Raw genomic sequence first — 18773 nt, 5'->3', positions numbered from 1 at the left:
TAGCTTAGAAAAGTAGCCAGTGGTACAGCTAGAAAGTGACTTGAAGAAAAAAAAAATGTTTCAATGAGGATATAACTAACTTTTATGGAGCACTTTCCATTAACATAGTTGGTGCCCATTAGCTCATTCACTCCCCCATTAGCCTTATGAAATCGGTGGCATTTTATGGAAGAGGAAACCGTAGCTCAGAGAGGTTATACACAAGCCTCAGATTACCAGTGGGCTAGTGTGAGAGACAGGCACTGGATTATAGATTATAGAGCCTTTGAATCAGATGCACCTGAGCTTAAAATCTGAGGCACCACCTTGCTGTGTGATCTTGAGCTAATCACCAACCCTCTCTTGGTGCCTCGGTTTCACACATCTCCCAGAGTTGTTGTGAACTTTTGAGCTGTTTCACTTCCTGAGCCTTACCTCCTTCCTTAGCTAGATTAATCAAGATAAGACAGATAAAGGGCTCAGCTCAATTAAAAAAAATGTTTAAAACCACTTTTTATTTTTTTTCCCCTGCAGACTCTGTATGCATGACCTGGTTGCTTTTAAAGGGTTGAGCTATTTTAATGTTCTCAGTTGCTGCCCACTGCTCGGGCTGGTTCCAGAGCACACGTCAGATGCCCAGTGTGGCCTGGCATCCCTCTCCCAGGGTCAGTCTCTTTGGCTGACCTGGAGTCCCCACGAATCAGAGGACAATGCTCCACCCGCCCTGCCTCCTTCCCTTACCCAGGAACAGGGAACAGCGGAGAGGCCGCAGCACCCAGCCCTGGACACAGCAACTGCAAGGGAGGAAGGCAAAAGAGAAGGGGGCCAGTCTCCAAACCTCAGGCCTGGGGACCTGGGTAGACAGCTGAGCAACCAAATGAGTGCCAAGTCCCTGAAAGCTTCTCACTCACAAAACAGCACTCACAAAACTGCAAAAAAGCTTCATCTACCTAAAATAAGAGATGTCATTTACAAATTCCCCCAAAGGCCCATGTGGGCAAGCAGACACACACCATTAAAAAAAATCGCAGCTTGGGCGCCTAGGTGGCTAAGTGGGTTAAAGCCTCTGCCTTTGGGATGGAGCCCTGCATCGGGCTCTCTGCTCAGCAGGGAGCCTGCTTCCTCCTCTCTCTCTGCCTGCCTCTCTGCCTACTTGTGATCTTTGTTTGTCAAATAAATAAATTTTTAAAAAATCGCAACTCTGCCAATCGGCTCCCCAGAAGTCAAAACCAAGGGTGATATTCTCTTTAGGAAATCCTCCAGCGCCGTCAGAGCCCCTGGAGTCCAGTAATGCTGCCTCCACCAACCTTCTCCCTCCCTCCCCTGTCACATCTTGAGCAAGGTCCAAAGCTGGAAGCAACACAGGTGGCAGCCAAGGACCGTCTTAACTGGAGGCCAGGATGCCCGGAGCTAGGTGTGTCCCCCCTGCCCCTGCTCACACACATAGCCCGGAGCATCCTTCCTTCCCCCTGTGCCAGCAGGAGCCAACCAGGGAGGGCTGGAGTTCATCTCTTCCTCCATTCACGCAGTCCCAGGTAGAGGGGTGGGGGGCTGCTAGATGGAGATCGTAGGTCAGGAGGTCACCAGCGGGAACAGGAGGGGAAGCACTTGAGTTATCTACAAACTGGATAAAGACCTCGTTTCTATGCTTCAAACATGAGGCAGGATTTTCCCACACGAGGGTAGAACCTGGAAGAGCAAACGGTTAGCAGAGGCTGTCCCCCCCCACCCCCCCCACCCCCCCCCCACCCCCGTTTCCCATCAGGGCAGGAATGCCAGAAAGAGCTGACAGGTCTAAGGGAGGCAGATCTGTTATTAGTAACCTGAGTCCATTGTCTGCGGAACAATGGCACGCACCTTGGTCAAAGGAGACAAGACTCACAGACTGCGCCGCCCCCTCCCCGCCCCACCGAGGGTGCCCCTCCCCGCCCCACCGAGGGTGGCTCTGGAATGATGGTTCAGGGAAAGAGCAGGTGCAGGATGGTGTTTGAATTTTGTAGTCTTCATGAACAAAACCATACATACATGCATTTGCAAAGTCGGGAAGGATACAAACCTAGCTGTTAGCAGAAATTACCTCTGAGGAAGGAGACTGCCGCAGGAGAAGGGGCAGTTTTGACTTTCCGTTTCCTATTCCTCTATACTGTTTACATTCTTTGCAAGCGTGTCTTACATCAACAATTTTCCAAATGAGGTTTTTCACTGGGAGAAAATAGAAGAATCCTGACAGAAAAGCGCCCACTGAGGGGCCCCACTGGAAGAGAGGCTGTTGGGCATGCAGCCCCAGAAGGCTAACAGACATCCTGGAGGTTCTGGGGAGGGACCTTAAACCAGTCCAGACGCCACAGTGTGTGGCAGTGGTCATAAATTCATGTCAACGGGAAGGTTCTGCTGATTTCCAGAGGTGTAATCATGGCCTTGAATGTTGCAGTCTGTGTTCCTTTGCACAGTCTGTCCCATTCATCCAAACCTACAAACCCAGGGCCGGTGAGTGGAGGCAGATGGGGACCAATTGGTCAAGAGCAGTATTCAGCTTGCTGGGAAATCTCCTCGATCCCACTATAAAGTCAGACATGCCAGTGGAAGTTTTTCCAAAATCTACGCTCTCAGGATCCACCAGGATTCCCCCATCCACCCATCCAGCCGGCCAGCCAGCCATCTTGCAAATTTTTTATTGAGCACCTACTGTATAACGAGCACCATTTTTTAAAAAAAGATTTTATTTATTTATTTGACAAAGAGAGATCACAAGTAGGCAGAGAGGCAGACAGAGGGAGGGGGAAGCAGGCTCCCTGCTGAGCAGAGAGCTCAATGCAGGGCTTGATCCCAGGACCCTGAGATCATGACCTGAGCTGAAGGCAGAGGCTTAACCCACTGAGTCACCCAGGCACCCCTCAAGCACCATTCTAAGCACTGGGGAGAGGTGGGAGGCTTAGTGGCGATCCACACAGATGATGGTTCTATCCTTGCAAAGCCTATAGTCCGTGGGAAAGGCAGAGAACCAAACTGTAAAGTGATGACAGCAGCATGGCCAGCACCATGGTGGGGAAGGTCCTGGTTCTCTGGACTGTCAGGAAAGGGGAGTAGAGAAAGCCCTCGGGCACAGGGTGAGGCCAGGGTCTTGTGGACGTGACTGGCCAACCGAGCCCTGAAGGAACGGTGGAAGCCAATTGCAGCCTGAGTGGTGTAGGGAACGGTGAGAAGGGAGAGAATGAGAAATTTTGGATACAAGCTGATGGCAATATCGGGAGGAAAACAGACATGTAGGGAGCCTTCCCAGAAATGCTCTGACTCGGCATCCCTCTTGGAGTGTTCGATGGGGAGGCTTGTTTGTATCAATACGCCCGGAGCACGGTTTGTCTGTAAGATCTCACCTCCCTGCCCTGTCCATACTCCCCAAAGAGTTTGAGCTCTGGGGTCAAACAGAACATAGAGGCCTTCCTGGCCTTACCCTTGGGGAGTCTCCAAAAAAAAACCCCAAAACCTCTGTGAGCCTCAGTTTCCCCTGCAAAGTGGGGCTAATGGCCCTCCTTACTTCACAGGGGTGTCGTGAGGAAACAACCAAACCCTAGCACCAGTCCCCGGCACGTCGTAAGGTATTCCTAAAGGAGAACTGTCATTCTGCCTGGATGGCTATGATGTGGTGAGTATCAAAGCTCCATGACAGGCACATGAGAGCTCCTTGGACTATTCTGTTTTCTTCTGAATATTTTTGAAATTATTATGGTAAAACATATTTTTAAAAACTAGTGCTCGTATTATTTCTGTGATTGCTGCTCTGATCCATGCTCCTCTGGGGAGTTTTCCCATTCATGAAAGGAATCAGAATATGACAGTTACAAGAGACAAGAACCTCCCTCCAAAATTCCTCACGTTCACCTGCCAAGTTCATCCTCCCCAATATTCAGAGGGGCCTGAGTGAGAGCCTGCACCCCAGGCCCATTCTGATCCCATGGCTTGGTTCCGATGCCAACATGAGAGTTTCCAAATCAGGGGTAAAAAGGAAATATTGAAACTGGAGTTTTATTTATTTTTCATCTAAAAAAAAAAAAAGAAAAATCAAGCATTCCTAATACTTAAAGTAGGGATTGAAGGTATGCATGCAAAGAATTAAAGTGTGCAGCCTTACCTGTGACACATAAAAGAACATATTTTCTTGCCTAAGATTCTGGAAAAATGGCAACTCGAAGGGAAACACATGGATTAACCCTGTTTCTTTCCATTCCAGTGAGAGGAGACCTTCTCCCCAAACTTGGTTAGCCAGCTGGAAGACAGCTACTGACTTGAATATGGAGATCCTTTGATGAATATGAATACAAAAAATTAGAAATTTTTTTAAGGTATGGATTGACAGTGGTATACGTAAATTATTCACAAGTCAAACACATAGATTGGGTGTGAGTGCTCAAAAAATGTTTGTCCAATGGGACTGCATGATCAGTGAAGTCTGGAGGAAGTGGTCTCCGTAATATGGCCCTTCTGCACTCGCATCAGAGCCCCACACAGAGGGGGACCTGGATGCTTTGTCTCGGGTGTCCAAGAGAGCCGTCTGCTCACACAGATGGGAGGAAAATGTAGCGGAAGGCATAACTTCTATCCGAATTTCCAGGCCCAGGTGTGTATCTCATGAACTCAGGCAGTCCTGAAAATAATTAGCCACATAGATGTAGATTATGGGAATAAAGAAAGTGGCCTCTTGCCAATCAGGGACAGTCGTGCTCACTACACCTGCAAGGTGCCCCCCCCCTCCACCACCAACAGGGAGAAGGGAGAACCATTATAAGATAAGGTGGTCAGGAGACCCTAAGGAGAAGGGGCATGGTAGGTTGCTGATGGAGACAGTTAGGTCTAAATGGAGCATTTGGAGTTGGTGACCTAAGGGTCCTATGGAGCCATCAACATGGTCCCCAAGGCCAGCACGTTCAGCCTATCCTGAAGAGTGAAACCCTCCATCTGGGGTACTCTCTGGACCCCTTGGGCCAAAGAAGCATGACTGGCTCTTCTTGCCTGACCTTTTGAAGGGTGCTGAGACTCCCTCCATCAGAGGATGTAAGAAAGGGTAGGAAGTGTTTCCCACCCATTTGATATCCTCTCAAAGGCCCGTGAACTCTGGGAGGTAGATATGCTTGCTTTGGGCAGCTGGGCAGAGGCTCGGCCTGGAGGTCAAGTCCTGGTTCGGTCTTTTAGCTTTGTGAACTTGGGCAAGTCACTGGGCCTCTTGGAGCTCTAATTTCCCCACCTCCCAGATGAACAGAGTAAGAACTTTCCTACTTCCTGGGAGATGCCAGTAGGATAATACCATCCTTAGAACGCAGTTAGAAAATGGACCCAAAAGCAATTAGGAAATTAAGACAATATTTTCTAAGTACAATAGGTAATGATACTCAACTAGAGACAAGAGTGTAAGGGTCTGGGGCAAAAGGTTTCTTACATTCCACAAGCACCCCAAGATGGATAGCACACCAAGGTAGCAGTGGGGGGAGGCCTGGAGTCCCCATCCCTCCTTGCCTCCATCTCAGGGCACCCTCCAGAGATCATGGGATTGTGGACTTGAAGGAGTCTGGAGGGGCTTGCCGGAGACACAGAGAGCGTGCAGACAGAGAGAGGTTGTCCTGGGCGGGTGAGCTCCTGCCTCCAGCTTACCACCTCATCAATCTATCATCCTCTTAGCAGCTGACACTTCTGGCAGCTCCTCCAGGCAGCCCAGTTGAATTAGAATTGCAAGGAGCCCAGTTGCATCAGGGAATACCGATGGAGGAATCGCAGATTCAAATTTGTCTAAGTGTCGTGAACAGCCAGACCCGGGCGAGGCATTTCTACTGCCCTGCCACCAAAGGGGAGTGGTGGGGGTTTTATTAGAAGTACAAATTGCTTCTTAATGCAGAGGATAAAGCTGGGCTCGGGCGCCTCCTTAGAAATTCCTCCCGCTCCCAGGAAAGCCACCGCTGCATGTCAATTTTAATTTTTGAAATTTAAACCGAGGGCTTTGTGTCTAAGCTCCATCTCATCGGAGGAAGGGGAGGAATAAGTCAAAAAGGATTAGGGGCCCACTGGGGATTGCAGATCCATAGCAATTAGACTTCATTTGGGTCTCAGACATTTGGTTTTAATCGCATTTCTGGATGATACAATCGACAAAGCATCAGAAATTGATACGTATGCAACAGGAGATGGGCCCCAATTCTGCCTTCCCCAGCTCCAGGGCTCAGCTGGGCTTGGCCTCCAAAATCAAGAGGGGTACGCTGGGGCAGAGGTGGGGAACTCGGGCTCCCTTTGGGTCTGGAACTGGAGAGGTGGTGTGGTGTGTATGTGTGTGCACATGTGTCACTTGGATTAGTGATGAGAGCCATAACATTGTATCTGTATGATGGCTGCGTGTGCGTATTTACAGCTTTACCCAGGTCCACGCGCTCTGGGCTCGCCTCTGCGCACACATTCACATTTCCCTTCAAACAACCACTCAAAACGAGCTCACTAAGCACTAACAGGTTGCTAGCTGGTTATTTTGTAGATAACTTACTGTTGATCGGAGCTCCGTGATTTAAAAACGGAACAAACGAGTAAAAAGAAAAAAAAAAATCAAAGCCACATGGGGTGTTTTCCTAACTCCTGAGTGTGGAATGGCAAAGGGAAGTAAAGAGGGGAGACCCAAAAAGCACTTACATTCAGAACTCGCACCACCATGGAAATGGAAGGGAAGGCCCTAGAAAAAGGCTGTCCCTCCCACATAGTGCCTATCTCAACATGGGGTTCTGGGTGAATTCGAGGAACTGAAGGTTCACAAAATTATCTCCATTTACCAGCTCTTCTGAGATGTGGATCTAGCAGGTTTGCGAGCAAACGGACCTGTGCTGAGTGTACTATGTGCCTGAGTGGGTGTATGTCTGCAGAGGACTTCTGCATTTCCTTTTAGGGGTTAAACATCTCAGAGACCACCTGCTGGAGAGTGATTCATTCATCCCTCCCATTTGCAGAAGAGCAGGCCTCCTCTTCCCCTCCCTTCCCTTTGACCTCCTCCCACAGGGTATCCTCTCCAAGGGCCTCTAACTTTCCCCCACCTTCCTCTGGGCTCTTCAGGTTCTGGGGGTCCTGTAGCCCAGGGGAGGGAGGCTGCCATCCCATCTCCCCATGTCTCTTCACCCACCCCAGGTGGCAGGTCTGGGTGGCTAGCAAGCAGGGTGTAGGTGAGGCTACTCAGGGCCCAGTTGAGGTCTTTATGCCAAGGAGGATGTCTGGAGCCGCCACCCCCATTCCCCCCCACCGCCCAGTCCTGGGGCCACGCTAAGAGAGAGTCGGAGACCATAGTCTAAAAACATAATTTAATGCATCAAGGTGGGTCTGACTCAGGAATGCAGTGGAGAGGTGAATTTTCCATTTGCTGGGATTCTGCTGCGGGAGGTTTCTGGCTGATGGACAGGGAAATTTGCACAGGTATTTTGGGTCACAAAGAAGGATGCCCCAAGGAGCTCCTGCTCATTTTGGCCTACCTCCATGACCAGGGCTGGGAGCCCTCCCTCTCAGGGCACTTGGAGGAAGAGGAGGGGGACTGGAAATACAGGCCTCCCGCCAGGCCTGTCCAGTCCAATCAGGTTTGTGTAGTCTGAACTGAGCTGCCTCCGCCTTGGGGTCAGGGTCACACTCACCTCACCACTCGGGCATCCCCTTCAACCTCCCCAGGTAGGGGACAGGGACCAGGAGGACAGCCCAGAGTGGAGCCGGGTGAGTCGCAGACACACTAAGGTCAGAGCGGGTCAGGGAGGACAGCAGGGATGCGTCTTTTCCGTAGATGTCAGGAAGTGTCATGAAGCAGAGTGGTCCTCTCCAGCCAGGGAGCAGTTCTTGGCCACGGGTGCGGGGCGGCCTGAAGCCACTCTGCCCGCGCTCCCAGCGCGGCTAATCCGGGTACAGAAGAAAGCCCGAGAATGTGCTGTATTTGTTGTTGTTGCCTCCGTGCGCCTTCCCACCGTCTAGCTTCACGTACACCTCGTCCCCTGAATCGAGGTGCAGCACCACGCTGTTACTGGCATAGTCGTAGTTCTGGTCGGCGTCTTGAGCGATGGCACTGGCCCGGACCTGGGGGTGAGCCGCCAGAGCAGGTGGGTCCGGGCACCCCCGCCTGGGCCTTGCCCAACCCCCACATGGCGACCCTCAACCCCCCCGCAGGCCTTCTGCCCGCGGCTCCAGGGTCCACACTCCCACCCAGGCTCGCTCGCGCTCTCTCTCTCTCTCGCTCTCGCTCTCGCTCTCGCTCTCGCTCTCTCTCCTCTCTCTCCAACTTGGCCAGCTCCTTTCCGGTCCCCTCCTCTCGGCAGCCAGCAAGTCAAGTCCCGGAAGGAAGGGGAGAGGGGGCTTCATAAACCCAGCGGGGAAGGGGGAGTACTAGGGGGACCAGGGCCGAGAAGAAAGAAGACCGGAGGGCAAAGGGGCGACGGGGGCGCAAAGGGAGAGGTAAAGAAGGATGAGATTTCCAAGGAGTCCGCGGGGCTGCTGGCGGGTGCGCTAGTAGCTGGAAAGTGCCGGTGGCGGGGTCTCTAGGCGCTTGGGGCACAGCCCGCCGCGCTACACTCGGACAAACGCAACCGGGGCGCACCGGGAAGCTGTATGCTGCGGCGCGCTCCCTCCCGGGGCTCACCAGGCGCTCGTGAGTGGGGAGAAAGGAGTCTGGTCTCCCAGGCGGTCTGGGGCGCGGGATGGGGAGGAGAGTCTGCGGGGATTTGCGGGGGCCGGCGGCGGTGAAGGGGGACTGACCTGCCCGTTCTTGCAGAGGTCCGCCCACATGCTGGTGCCGTCGCCGCCGCGCATGAGAATGTGGTAGGTGAAGAAGTAGATGCCGCGCACCTGGCAGCTGAACTTGCCGGTAGTGGGGTCGTAGTGATTGCCGAGATTGGTGACCACGTCGTCGAACTTGAGCACCTCGTAGCCTTCGTGGGGGCTCTTAAGACCCACATAGAAGGCGATCTTCGGACCGCTGAAGGCGGCGCTCAACGCGCCGGTCACTTCGCCTTCAGAGTCGCCGCCGCCCCCGGTTCCGCCACCTACCACCCCGACACCGCCAGTCGCGCCCGCCGTCAGCTGCAGGCCGGGCAGCCCGGGTCGCCCTGAATCGCCCTTCTCCCCCGGGGGACCCCTGGGTCCAGGCGGGCCCGGCTCTCCAGGGGGCCCCCGGGGCCCCGGCTTGCCGGGTCGCCCCGGGTCGCCCTTGGGTCCCTGGATGAAAGGGGGCGGAGGGTTGGCGCTCAGGTCCTGCATGACTTCCAGCGCTGCAGTGCTGGGTCCGGGCGGCGGCGCCTTAGCGCCGGCGGGCCCCCCGCCGGGTGCGGCGCCGTACGGGTCGCAGATCATGCGGCAGGTGCCCATCATCTCGTAGTGAGCCGCGCCGGGGGGCGCCGCCTGCAGCAGCAACGGCACGGCGATGAGCAGCCCAAGCGCCATGGCCAGGAGCACGCCGACGGCCGCCAGGCAGGCGCGCCGCCGCCGCTGCCACAGCCGGGAGGCGACCGCCACCAGCTCCTCCTTGCCGCCCGGGGAGGTAATGGTGGGGCGGCGCGGGCGGCCCCGCTCCCCGCGCTCGGGGGCCGACTCCGCGGATCCCGGCCGCGTCCCCGACGTGGCGACCCCCTGCTCCGGAAGCCCGACCACTTCTAGCGAGAGGCGCCTCGGCCCAGGTGTCGGTGCCCACGGCGCCGGGGCTGCTCGGGGAAGCCGCGGAGCCCGGCGCGCATGCCGGGGGGCGCCCAGGCTGAGCCCGGCGCCCTAGGGGTCCGGGCGGCGGCCGCTGGCGAGCGCCGGGTGCTGCTGCCGCGTCCCGCGCGGGCTTGGCGGCGCTACCTCCTCCCCGGCTCAGCGGGGCTCGGCGGGGCTCGGCGGGGCTCGGCGGGGCTCCGCGCGTAGTGAGGGTGCCCCGGCTCCGCGGCGCGCTCTGCTCTGCTCTCCCGCTGCTCGCTGGCTCCCGCGCGGAGGGGGGACCCAGCTACCCTGACGTAAGGAGTCCGGGGCTGAGCGGCGGAGGCGGCGAGGCAGCGCGCGCTGCCATCACTCGGGAGACGGCGCCCTCATGTCATCAGCCTTCGGTCCTCCTCCTATCCCGCGGCGTCCTCGGCAGAGGCGGCAAAGGCGCGGTTCCTCCTCGGCTCCCAGGAGCCACAAGTGGGCGCAGCGGGCGCATCCCCGGCCTCCGCGCCTCTGACACACCCACCAGCGGCCACCCTCGCGCGCCTCCCACCCACCACACACACACGCCCACGCGCACACTCACGCGTGGACGGGCACCGCCGCCAGGTCTCAAAGGTTCCCGGAATCCCAGTGCGGGCCAGGTCCTTGGTGGGGGGCCGAGGGTGGGGGTTGGGGAGGACCTAATCCATGCCCCTTGCCTGCAAGCGGGACCAGACTTCAACCCACCAAGTCCAGGAGAAGCTCAGTCCCTTGAGTCCCTGGAACGAAGGATTCTGAAGCCCTCCTGATTTACTTCCGAAAGAAATAAATCTTGCTTCTGGAAGGTGTTTCGCACACCCAGCCCGAGAACGTCAAGCTGTTAAATGAGCGCCAGAAGACCACCCCACTGTCTCTTTCATTCTTTGAAAATCCCAAAGCCATGATAGAAGAGTTTATTAGCCTCGGCCCCTTTCTTCCACCAAATCATTGGCTCTTATCATCTGTATAAAGATCATTTAAATGCAAATCCTTGACACCCAGCACTTGGTGGTAACCTTGGGACCCCCAGCTCCCACTCCCCGCCCACCACTACCAGGCAGATCCAGTTTTCTTTGAACATGCCTGGCTGCCTCCTACTGAGGTGGGTTTAGTTAAGTATTTAAAGAAAAAATAGGGGCTTCTGGGTGGCTCAGTGTGCTAAAGCCTTTGCCTTCAGCTCAGGTCATGGTCTCAGGGTCGTGGGATGGAGCCCCCCCCACCCCCCCACCCCCGCTCTCTGCTCAACGGGGAGCCTGCTTCCCCCTCCCTCTCTGCCTGCCTCTCTGCCTACTTGTGCTCTCTCTCTCTCTGTCAAATAAATAAATAAATAAAATCTTTTTTAAAAATAAAGAAAAAATAGTCCAAAGCCATTCTGAGCCAAAGTTTTTAATAAGCGGTGACAACGGATTTAGAGAAGAATTATCCATCTCCAATGCAGCATGTGAGGATAAAGGAGGGATGGGGACTGCTCCTGGGTACTGGACTTCTGGTTCTGCTCTCACCCTGAGGAGCTGTGTGACTTTGGGCATTGCCTTCTCTGAGACTATCTTCCTAAAGCTCTAGTGGTCCCCCAGCCTGACATGGGAATGCACCCGGAGAGGCCTGAGAAGAAAGTCCAAGTGTTGATATCAGTACTCAGCAACCATCAGAATCTCTGGAACAACGGTGTGCCCTCCTGAGGCTATTGCTTTGAGAAGAACGTACATTTTTCAGGTATGGTGTTCTTGTGGGTTACTTAAAAATCCATTTTGTTTCTCTGGTCACCCTGGGTCCTTTCCCCACCCCACCCCCCGATGCTCCTGCTTCTTCCTTCATGGGCCTATTTCCCAGGGCATAGCATAAGATCTGTCACCTGGTACCTATAGGCTCTCAGTACATATCTGCGGAAAAGATGGCTAGTTTGAAGCAAACTGTACCCAGGGGAGAAGGGGGAGAAGGAGCTCATTTATTGGGCACCCACTTTGATGCATCAGGAGTTTCACATGTGCTCCTTCACTTTCTCCTCCCAGTATCCCTATGGATTAGCAATTACTCTCCAGTTATACAGATGAGAAAACAGAGGTTTTGGAAGTGTATGGTGCTGCCGAGTGTCCCCCATCCACATGATAGAGCTCAACTCCTCAACCCCTGACCAGGGTCACTGAGAACCTGAAGTGAACTCTGTTATTAGCTAGCTTCCTGGCCTCATTCTCCATTGGTTTGCGGAGTCTTGGGAGCTCTCTGTTCCCTTTCCTAGGGCTACCCCTAAAACTCAAGAGCCAAGGTGATTCCAGGAGCCACACCGTCTGGTCCCAGTCCCAGATCTGTAGCTTTGTATCTGTATGACTTTGGGCAATTGCTTCACCTCTCTGAGCCTCAGTCTCCACCTGTGAAGAATGGGAATACCTAAAGTACCTGTTTCATAGTTGTTAAGAGACTAAATGAGTAGAACAGTAGCTGGTTCAGTAAAGGTTACCTTTATTATTATTACCTATTGATACCGTAGACCCCCATCACCATGATCAAGACCACTAAGATGAGACAGGTGGGTAGTAAGCAGGGTGGGGGTGGATTTGTGAATTAAAAAAGAGAGAGACCCAAGACCACCCACATGCTTTGTACTTCCCCAAAGGAGAGAAGGGAGACAGGACCACCCCCCCCCCCACACACACACGGGCCACCCTGCTAGGGCTGCCTGCCCTCCACCAAAGCTGTCCATAGTGTTTCCCATCCCCCAGGTCCACGTGGAAAAAACTGTTTTCCAGGCAGACAAACACTCAGTTTGAATGCCCCAGCCCTGTAGACCGCCATCCCCAAATCTCCCTGTTTTCACCCCTGCAGAATCTGGTCAGGGAAGAAGCAAGGAGGGGCAAATGTTTGAGACCCAGGCTTTCACCCTCACAGATCCAGGTAAAGCAACCTTTCCTGGGGATCAGCCTTCCCGGGAGCACCAGTGGCCTTGCAGGGAGGAGGGCTTCTTCCCAAGGTCAGCCCTCTACCACGAGCCGGGACAGTGGCAGCTAGAACAAGTGGAGAGAGGGCAGCCTCCTGCCCCAGACCACATAAAGTCATCAGGTCCTTTCCCTGCCCCCGCCCCTCACCATGGCAGAGCCAGACCGAGTGGCCTGTTGGAGCACTTAACATTCCTCCCCATCATCGTGGCTTCTGCTCTCTCTGAGTGAGTCTCATCATTGGTGACCGTCTTCTCATTAATATTAATTACGACCTTTCTTACTATATTGCCTTCCATTTAGACCATGGTTTTACATTTTAAGGCCCAGTAGTGATTCAAATCTGTGTCAAATTGCCACTAGTAAGCCAGCCTGAATTTCTTGCACCAACACCTCTACCTTCTCACAAAGCCCTTGTGGTCTGTGATATATAGTTTGAGAGTTGGTCACATATTGTCTTATTGACACTCTAATGGCCCCCATCAAGAAAGAGCCCCACTTTTCATCTGTACTCCAGTGTCTTCAACCTCGATACCAGTCCCTGCTCATCTCTCTGGACTCATCCCTAAGTATCCTTCAAGTTCCAACCAAGTCTCCCTTCCTTATCTGCAGTCTTCCTGACCTGTCTCTAAGCAAAGCTGACATTTCCTGCCCATGGACCCTTAAGGCTCCTTGAATGGGGATGCCTGAGTGTTTCAGTAGGTTAAGTGTCCTACTGTTGATTTTGGCTCAGGTCACAATCTCAGAGCCGTGAGGTCGAACCCCAGATCAGCCCCACGCTGGATGTGGAGCCTGCTTAAGATTCTCTCCCTCTCCCTCTGCCCTCCCCCACACTGCTCATACATACACACACACTCTCTCTCTCTCTCAAAAGAAAAAGAAATACCTTGAATATACATGGCCCTGCCATCATATAGCATATGACCAAATATTTGTTTACTTATTAGCCTCCCCCACCAAGCTGTGAGCTCTACTAAGTCAGGAATCATGTCATTCATTTGTTCCACAAATATTTATTCATCCCTACTGTATGCCTCTCTCCTGTATCCCAAATGCACTCAGCACAGTGGTGAACAGTACAGGCCCTGACCACTCTAGCTATCCTGCAAGTCTCCCTATACTTCTTTCTACTCACAACACTTGGGTTTATATTTAAATAGTGACTACCTGGCATGGCTGTTTGCTAGCATGCTTTCTTGGAATTGGATCCGTGCCCCCAAGCAGACTGTAAGCTCTTTGGAGACATCATCTTGAATACATGGGCTGATCTTCTACCTCCATCCCCAAGGGGAAGGGCAGCATGAGGTAAAGTCAGGAGTCACATTACACAAGGTCTTGCAGTCCAGGTTAAAAGATGTGAATTTTATGCTGAGTGTTGTTGAGAGTCCCTGAAGGAGTTTAAGTAGCACAAGGCTGTCTCCATTTTGCAAACAACAGCTTCATTGCTATGTGGTGAATGGTGTGAGGGAGGGAATAGAAATAAGGAATCCAGTTTGACGGCTGTTGCCTAATCCAGGCAAAAGGTAATGGTGTCTTGGAGGGGAATTGTAGAAGAGAAGGAGGTGACTTTTAGATGCATTTTAAACATGGAATTCATGGGTCTTGCTGATGGATTCAAGATGAAAGTTAAGAGAAGAGGAGGAAGAGGATGATAAACCGAGTTCTCTTCCTAAGATATGGCTTCAGCAGCTGGGCAAATGGACATGGGAAAGGGGAAATTTGGGGAAGGATAATCTGTTGTGGGAGATGGGAGGTAGGAGGTGGAAGGAATTGTGAGGTCAGTTTGGTAATGTTAAATTTGAGATATTGGTGAAATATTTGATGAAGACATCACCTGGGTAATGCATATGAGTCTAGTGCTCAGAGGTGAGGTCAAAAATGCAGATATACACCAGAAAGTCCTCAGGATACAGATTATTTGTAGCCTCAAGAGTGAAGAGTGGAGAATGGGGGACAGAGAGAGAGAGAGAGGGAGAACCCAGTCTCAGGATGAACAAGCTCTCCACCCCAGGCATTCTGAAGCTGGGTAGAGGAGAAGGGGAAATCTGCAACAGAGATTGAGAAGACGTAGTCAGAGGAAGGAAGAAAACAAAGAGGATGGCATACAGGGAAAAGCATTTCAAGAGGGAAGATATGATCAGTTATTTGGAAAGCTGCTAAAAGAGTAAGATGAAGACCAAAAGTATCCAGTAGCTGTAGCAGCATTGAAGTTCCTGGGGACTGTGGGAAGGAAGATGGCATGTCCTCACGAAACCACTTCCCTTTCCTCTTGGGCACAGCCAAACTGCATTTCCCAGCTTCCCCTGAAGACTGGTGAGGACATTGGCTGGAACTCTGGCCAAGAGAATGTGAGCAGAAGTGATAATAAGTCATTTTCAGGCCTGGCTGCTGTATTTTCCCATGCAATCTTCTGAGCTCTTTTCCCCTTTATCTGGCAGCTAGTTCCAGAGGCTTCTGAGGCCCCCGGAAGTGCAGAGCCACCAGAGAAACGGAGTCTGAGTCTCAGAGTGACTGAATGGACCAGAGCCCCCTCTTCCCTCTTGCCCATGCTACATCACAGTGAACCATGAACTGAGTGAGAAATAAATCTGGGTTGGGTTAAGTTACTAAAATTTGGGGGATATCTGTTACAGCAGTTTGCCTTGCCTGACTGCAGGCAAGGACTTTACAGGCCTTTAATAAAATCCTTCCCAGTCGGGAGAAGGGGGAAAACACTGGATTGCAGGGAAACAAAGATGTGAAAAGGGAAAACAAGAAAACAAGAAAAGGGAAACTGCACAGACTACTCTTGAGAAGCTTGAGAAGGAAGGGGATGGGAAACTGGGGTGGCAGCCACGTGCCGCTGTGGGATCCAGGACGTGAGGTTAAGGATGGGAGGAAGATGGACATGTTTATTTGCTAGTGAAAACAATAAAATATGAAGGAGGAAATCAACAGTCAAGAGGGAGCCAGGATAAACCAGTGCCTGAAGTTCTTAGTAACCTGACTCAGAACAGAAATGCAATAGAAGTTTGATATCTTTAGTAATAATAACAATAGGTAATGTTTACTGAGCCCTGACTACCAACAGGGACTACACCAAGAGTTTCAGATACATTCATTCTTTTAATGTTCTGTGGGTTGTGTGCCCTGCTTTACAGATGAAGAAATGGAGATAAATTTATGTATTTACAAATATCATTGTTGTAGGTAATTTTCCCAATAGTTGTTCCATATCCCATTGGGATCCCAGCCACTAGGTCATTCTGCCTGAAGATTTTGTGTGTGCTGCTTTTATCTCCCAGCTAAATGTAAGCCTAAGGGCAGGAACTCTCATAAGAACACGGTAAAAGGCACCTGGGTGGCTCAGTTGGTTAAGCGTCAGACTCTTGGTTTTGGCTCAGGTCATGGTCTCAGGGGCTCAGGGTTCTGGGATTGAGCCCCACGTCGGGCTCTGCACTCAGTGGGGAGTCTGCTTAAGGATTCTGTCTCTCCCTTTGCCTCTCCCCCCTCTCATGGTCTCTCTCTCTTTCAAATAAATGAATCTTAAAAAAAAAAAAAAAGAATATGGTAAGTGTTTAATAAATAAATATTTATAGCTCTTGACTATTGTATATTGCTTGAAAATTTCCCTTATCTCGTGTCATGGTTTGGTCAAAAAGACACTTTTTATGGTGGAAGAGTAAGAAAGAAGAGCAAGGAGGGGACACTAACTTTACTAGCCATGCAACTTCTTGCCAGCCTTTGCAAAAACCATTTTTTCATTCTCTCCCTCCCTCCTCTCCCCTCCCTTTTCATCATTTATTTCCTTCCTTATGCATTCATTTATTTGCTTATTCATTCTCTCAGTAAGGATTTTATTGAGTACCTACCATATGCAGAACACTGCTGTGCAGGGATGGGGGTGGGGGGATAGGAACAGGCGAGTGAGGATTCAAGAATGATGACCTTTGTGCCTGGGTGGCTCAGTTGGTTAAGCTTCTGCCTTCGGCTCAGGTCATGATTCCCTGGGTGCTAGGATCGAGTCCCACATCAGGCTCCTGGCTCAGCAGGGAGTCTGCTTCCCCCTCTACCCCTCCCCCTGCTTGTGTTCTCTTTGTCTCTCACTCTCTTTCTCAAATAAATAAAATCTTAAAAAAAAAAAAAAAGAATGATGACCTTGCTAAAGAGCTTATAGTCCAGTTGGAGGGACAAGACTAAAATATAGAAAGCACCCAAGCAGCCATATAAGGTATCTATTCAGGTGGTGTAGACAAGGGGCATAGACAGGAAGAGGCTGTCAAACACAAGTCACCTTGACCATGGCATTCAGGAGGCCCACCCAAAGATAAAGAAACAAAGCAAATCTTACCTTAAAGGACAAGTAAGATTTGAATTGATAAGAGATCTGGGTGGACAGCAGAGTTGCAGCCCTCCAAGGGGTGACTGGGGCACAGTGAAGAGACCAGTCTATACAGCAAAGGGATCTGCGTTGGGCTGGTGTAGACCGTATGTTGCATGTACCACTTTTCCTATCAAGCTTCCTGTCCCTGCAACAATTGATCACTACGTCCTTCAATTTCATTTTTTAAAAAGATTTTATTTATTTATTTATTTATTTATTTGAGAGAGAGAGAGAGAGACAGAGTGCACACAAGTCAGGGGGCGGGGAGGGTAGGGGTCAGAGGAGTGAGAGAAGCAGGCTCCCTGCTAAGCACGGAGCCAGTGCGGGGCTTGATCCCGGGACCCCAAGATCATGACCAGAGCCAAAAACAGACACTTGCGCTGTACATCCAGCCCCCAGCTCCTTAGTCTTCCAGTGTGTTTGCTGGGTGATCACTTTGAAAGGAAGATGCTGGGCACTAGAGCAGGCATTCTTCGGGGTATGGATACCAATATCCAGTCCTCTGAAGCAGGAACAAGTGCCCTGCTGTTGAGAACCAGAGGGCAAGTAAGGCTGAGTACACAAGCTCCTGCCGTTCTGGGAGGCTGGGCCACCGTGACCCGAGGGCTCCTTCTCGTTTCCAGCTCTAGCTCCTGAGATGCTGACAGCTGAAAGGGGTGGGGGAAGATCCCTCCAGCTTGAGCCCCTGAAGATATCCAGACAGCCCTACTTAGTGACCAATGAGGAAGTGCCCACCAGCCCATTAGCCCAGAGGCAGCAGCAACACATTTGAGTCAAGAGGGTCAGCCAGCCCTGAAAGCCCTCGCCCGGCCCTCTCAGAGCCTGTGATGGGGGCCTTAATTATCTTTCTCCTAAGGAGCTCACCCAAGCTGGGTCTTTACAGAGCTGTGGATCTATAGCTGTGCCTGGTCTGCTTTCTCCAGAGCCCAAGGGCCCCTCAAGGTCCCCAGCTGCCAAAGACAGCTCTCTCAGACAGAAACCCCAGGGGATCGTGAGTCAAGCTGGGGGTCCCTCCACTGAGCCAGCCACTTTCCCACCACATGCCGGCCAGTCCTCTAGCAGGCGAGGTGCTGCTGTTCAATTATTAATCCATGAAGCAACTATTTATTGAGTGCCTACTGTGTGCAAGGTAAGGGGGAAATCCAGCCGAAAACAGAAACATGCTGCTCCTTGCTGGTTGAGTAAGCCTCTGCAGATTACCTTTCCATCCTCCTCTTTTTGCTTCCCTGAAAACATCCACCAAAAAGGACCTGCCTCACCCGAGCCACTTATGGTCCAGGACTGGGGTGACACATGGGGCAAGTGCCAACCCCAGAGCATTATCTTGCTTTCTCTGAATGATGTTCCCCCTTTAGGAGGCTGTATGCTCTTCAAGCAAAGACCCTGCCATTTGGTCTCTTCATCTCCACAGCACTAGACTTGAGACTGAACTCTCAACATGCATTTACGAGATGGAGCAGAAGGCGACAGGGGAGGCTAGTGCTGGTGGTTGTCTTTGTTTGTTTCTTCCCCTGGGCAGCACAGCAAGCTTCCAGGAGCTCCAGAGGCCACCAGAGTCTTACTTGTTTTTTTCCTTGCAAGCTTTTGCTCCTTTTGTGCTGTTAATAAAGTTTCCACAGCGGGGCGCCTGGGTGGCTCAGTGGGTTAAAGCCTCTGCCTTCAGCTCAGGTCATGATCCCAGAGTCCTGGGATTGAGCCCTGCATCTATCGGGATCTCTGCTCGGCAGGGATCCTGCTTCCTCCCCTCTCTCTCTGCCTGCTTCTCTGCCTACTTGTGATCTCTGTCTGTCAAATAAATAAATAAAATCTTT

The 18773-nt window shown here is 52.1% G+C and overlaps 1 protein-coding gene across 1 annotated transcript; it reads right to left on the bottom strand.

Annotated features, from left to right (window-relative positions):
• Positions 1-7872: 7872 nt before the first annotated feature.
• Positions 7873-9411, bottom strand: C1QL2 (complement C1q like 2; the record flags this gene model as incomplete). The annotated part of the gene is made up of 2 exons (XM_080798811.1): positions 7873-8052; positions 8728-9411. The coding sequence occupies 2 exons, from the start codon at positions 9409-9411 to the stop codon at positions 7873-7875; spliced, it is 864 nt and encodes a 287-aa protein (XP_080654937.1).
• Positions 9412-18773: the final 9362 nt, after the last annotated feature.

This window comes from Martes martes (genome assembly GCF_963455335.1).
Source record: "Martes martes genome assembly, chromosome: 3".
In the NCBI taxonomy this organism is placed as follows: domain Eukaryota; kingdom Metazoa; phylum Chordata; class Mammalia; order Carnivora; family Mustelidae; genus Martes; species Martes martes.
The sequence above is the reverse complement of the archived record's forward strand: the minus strand, read 5'-3'. Positions and strand labels throughout refer to the sequence as shown.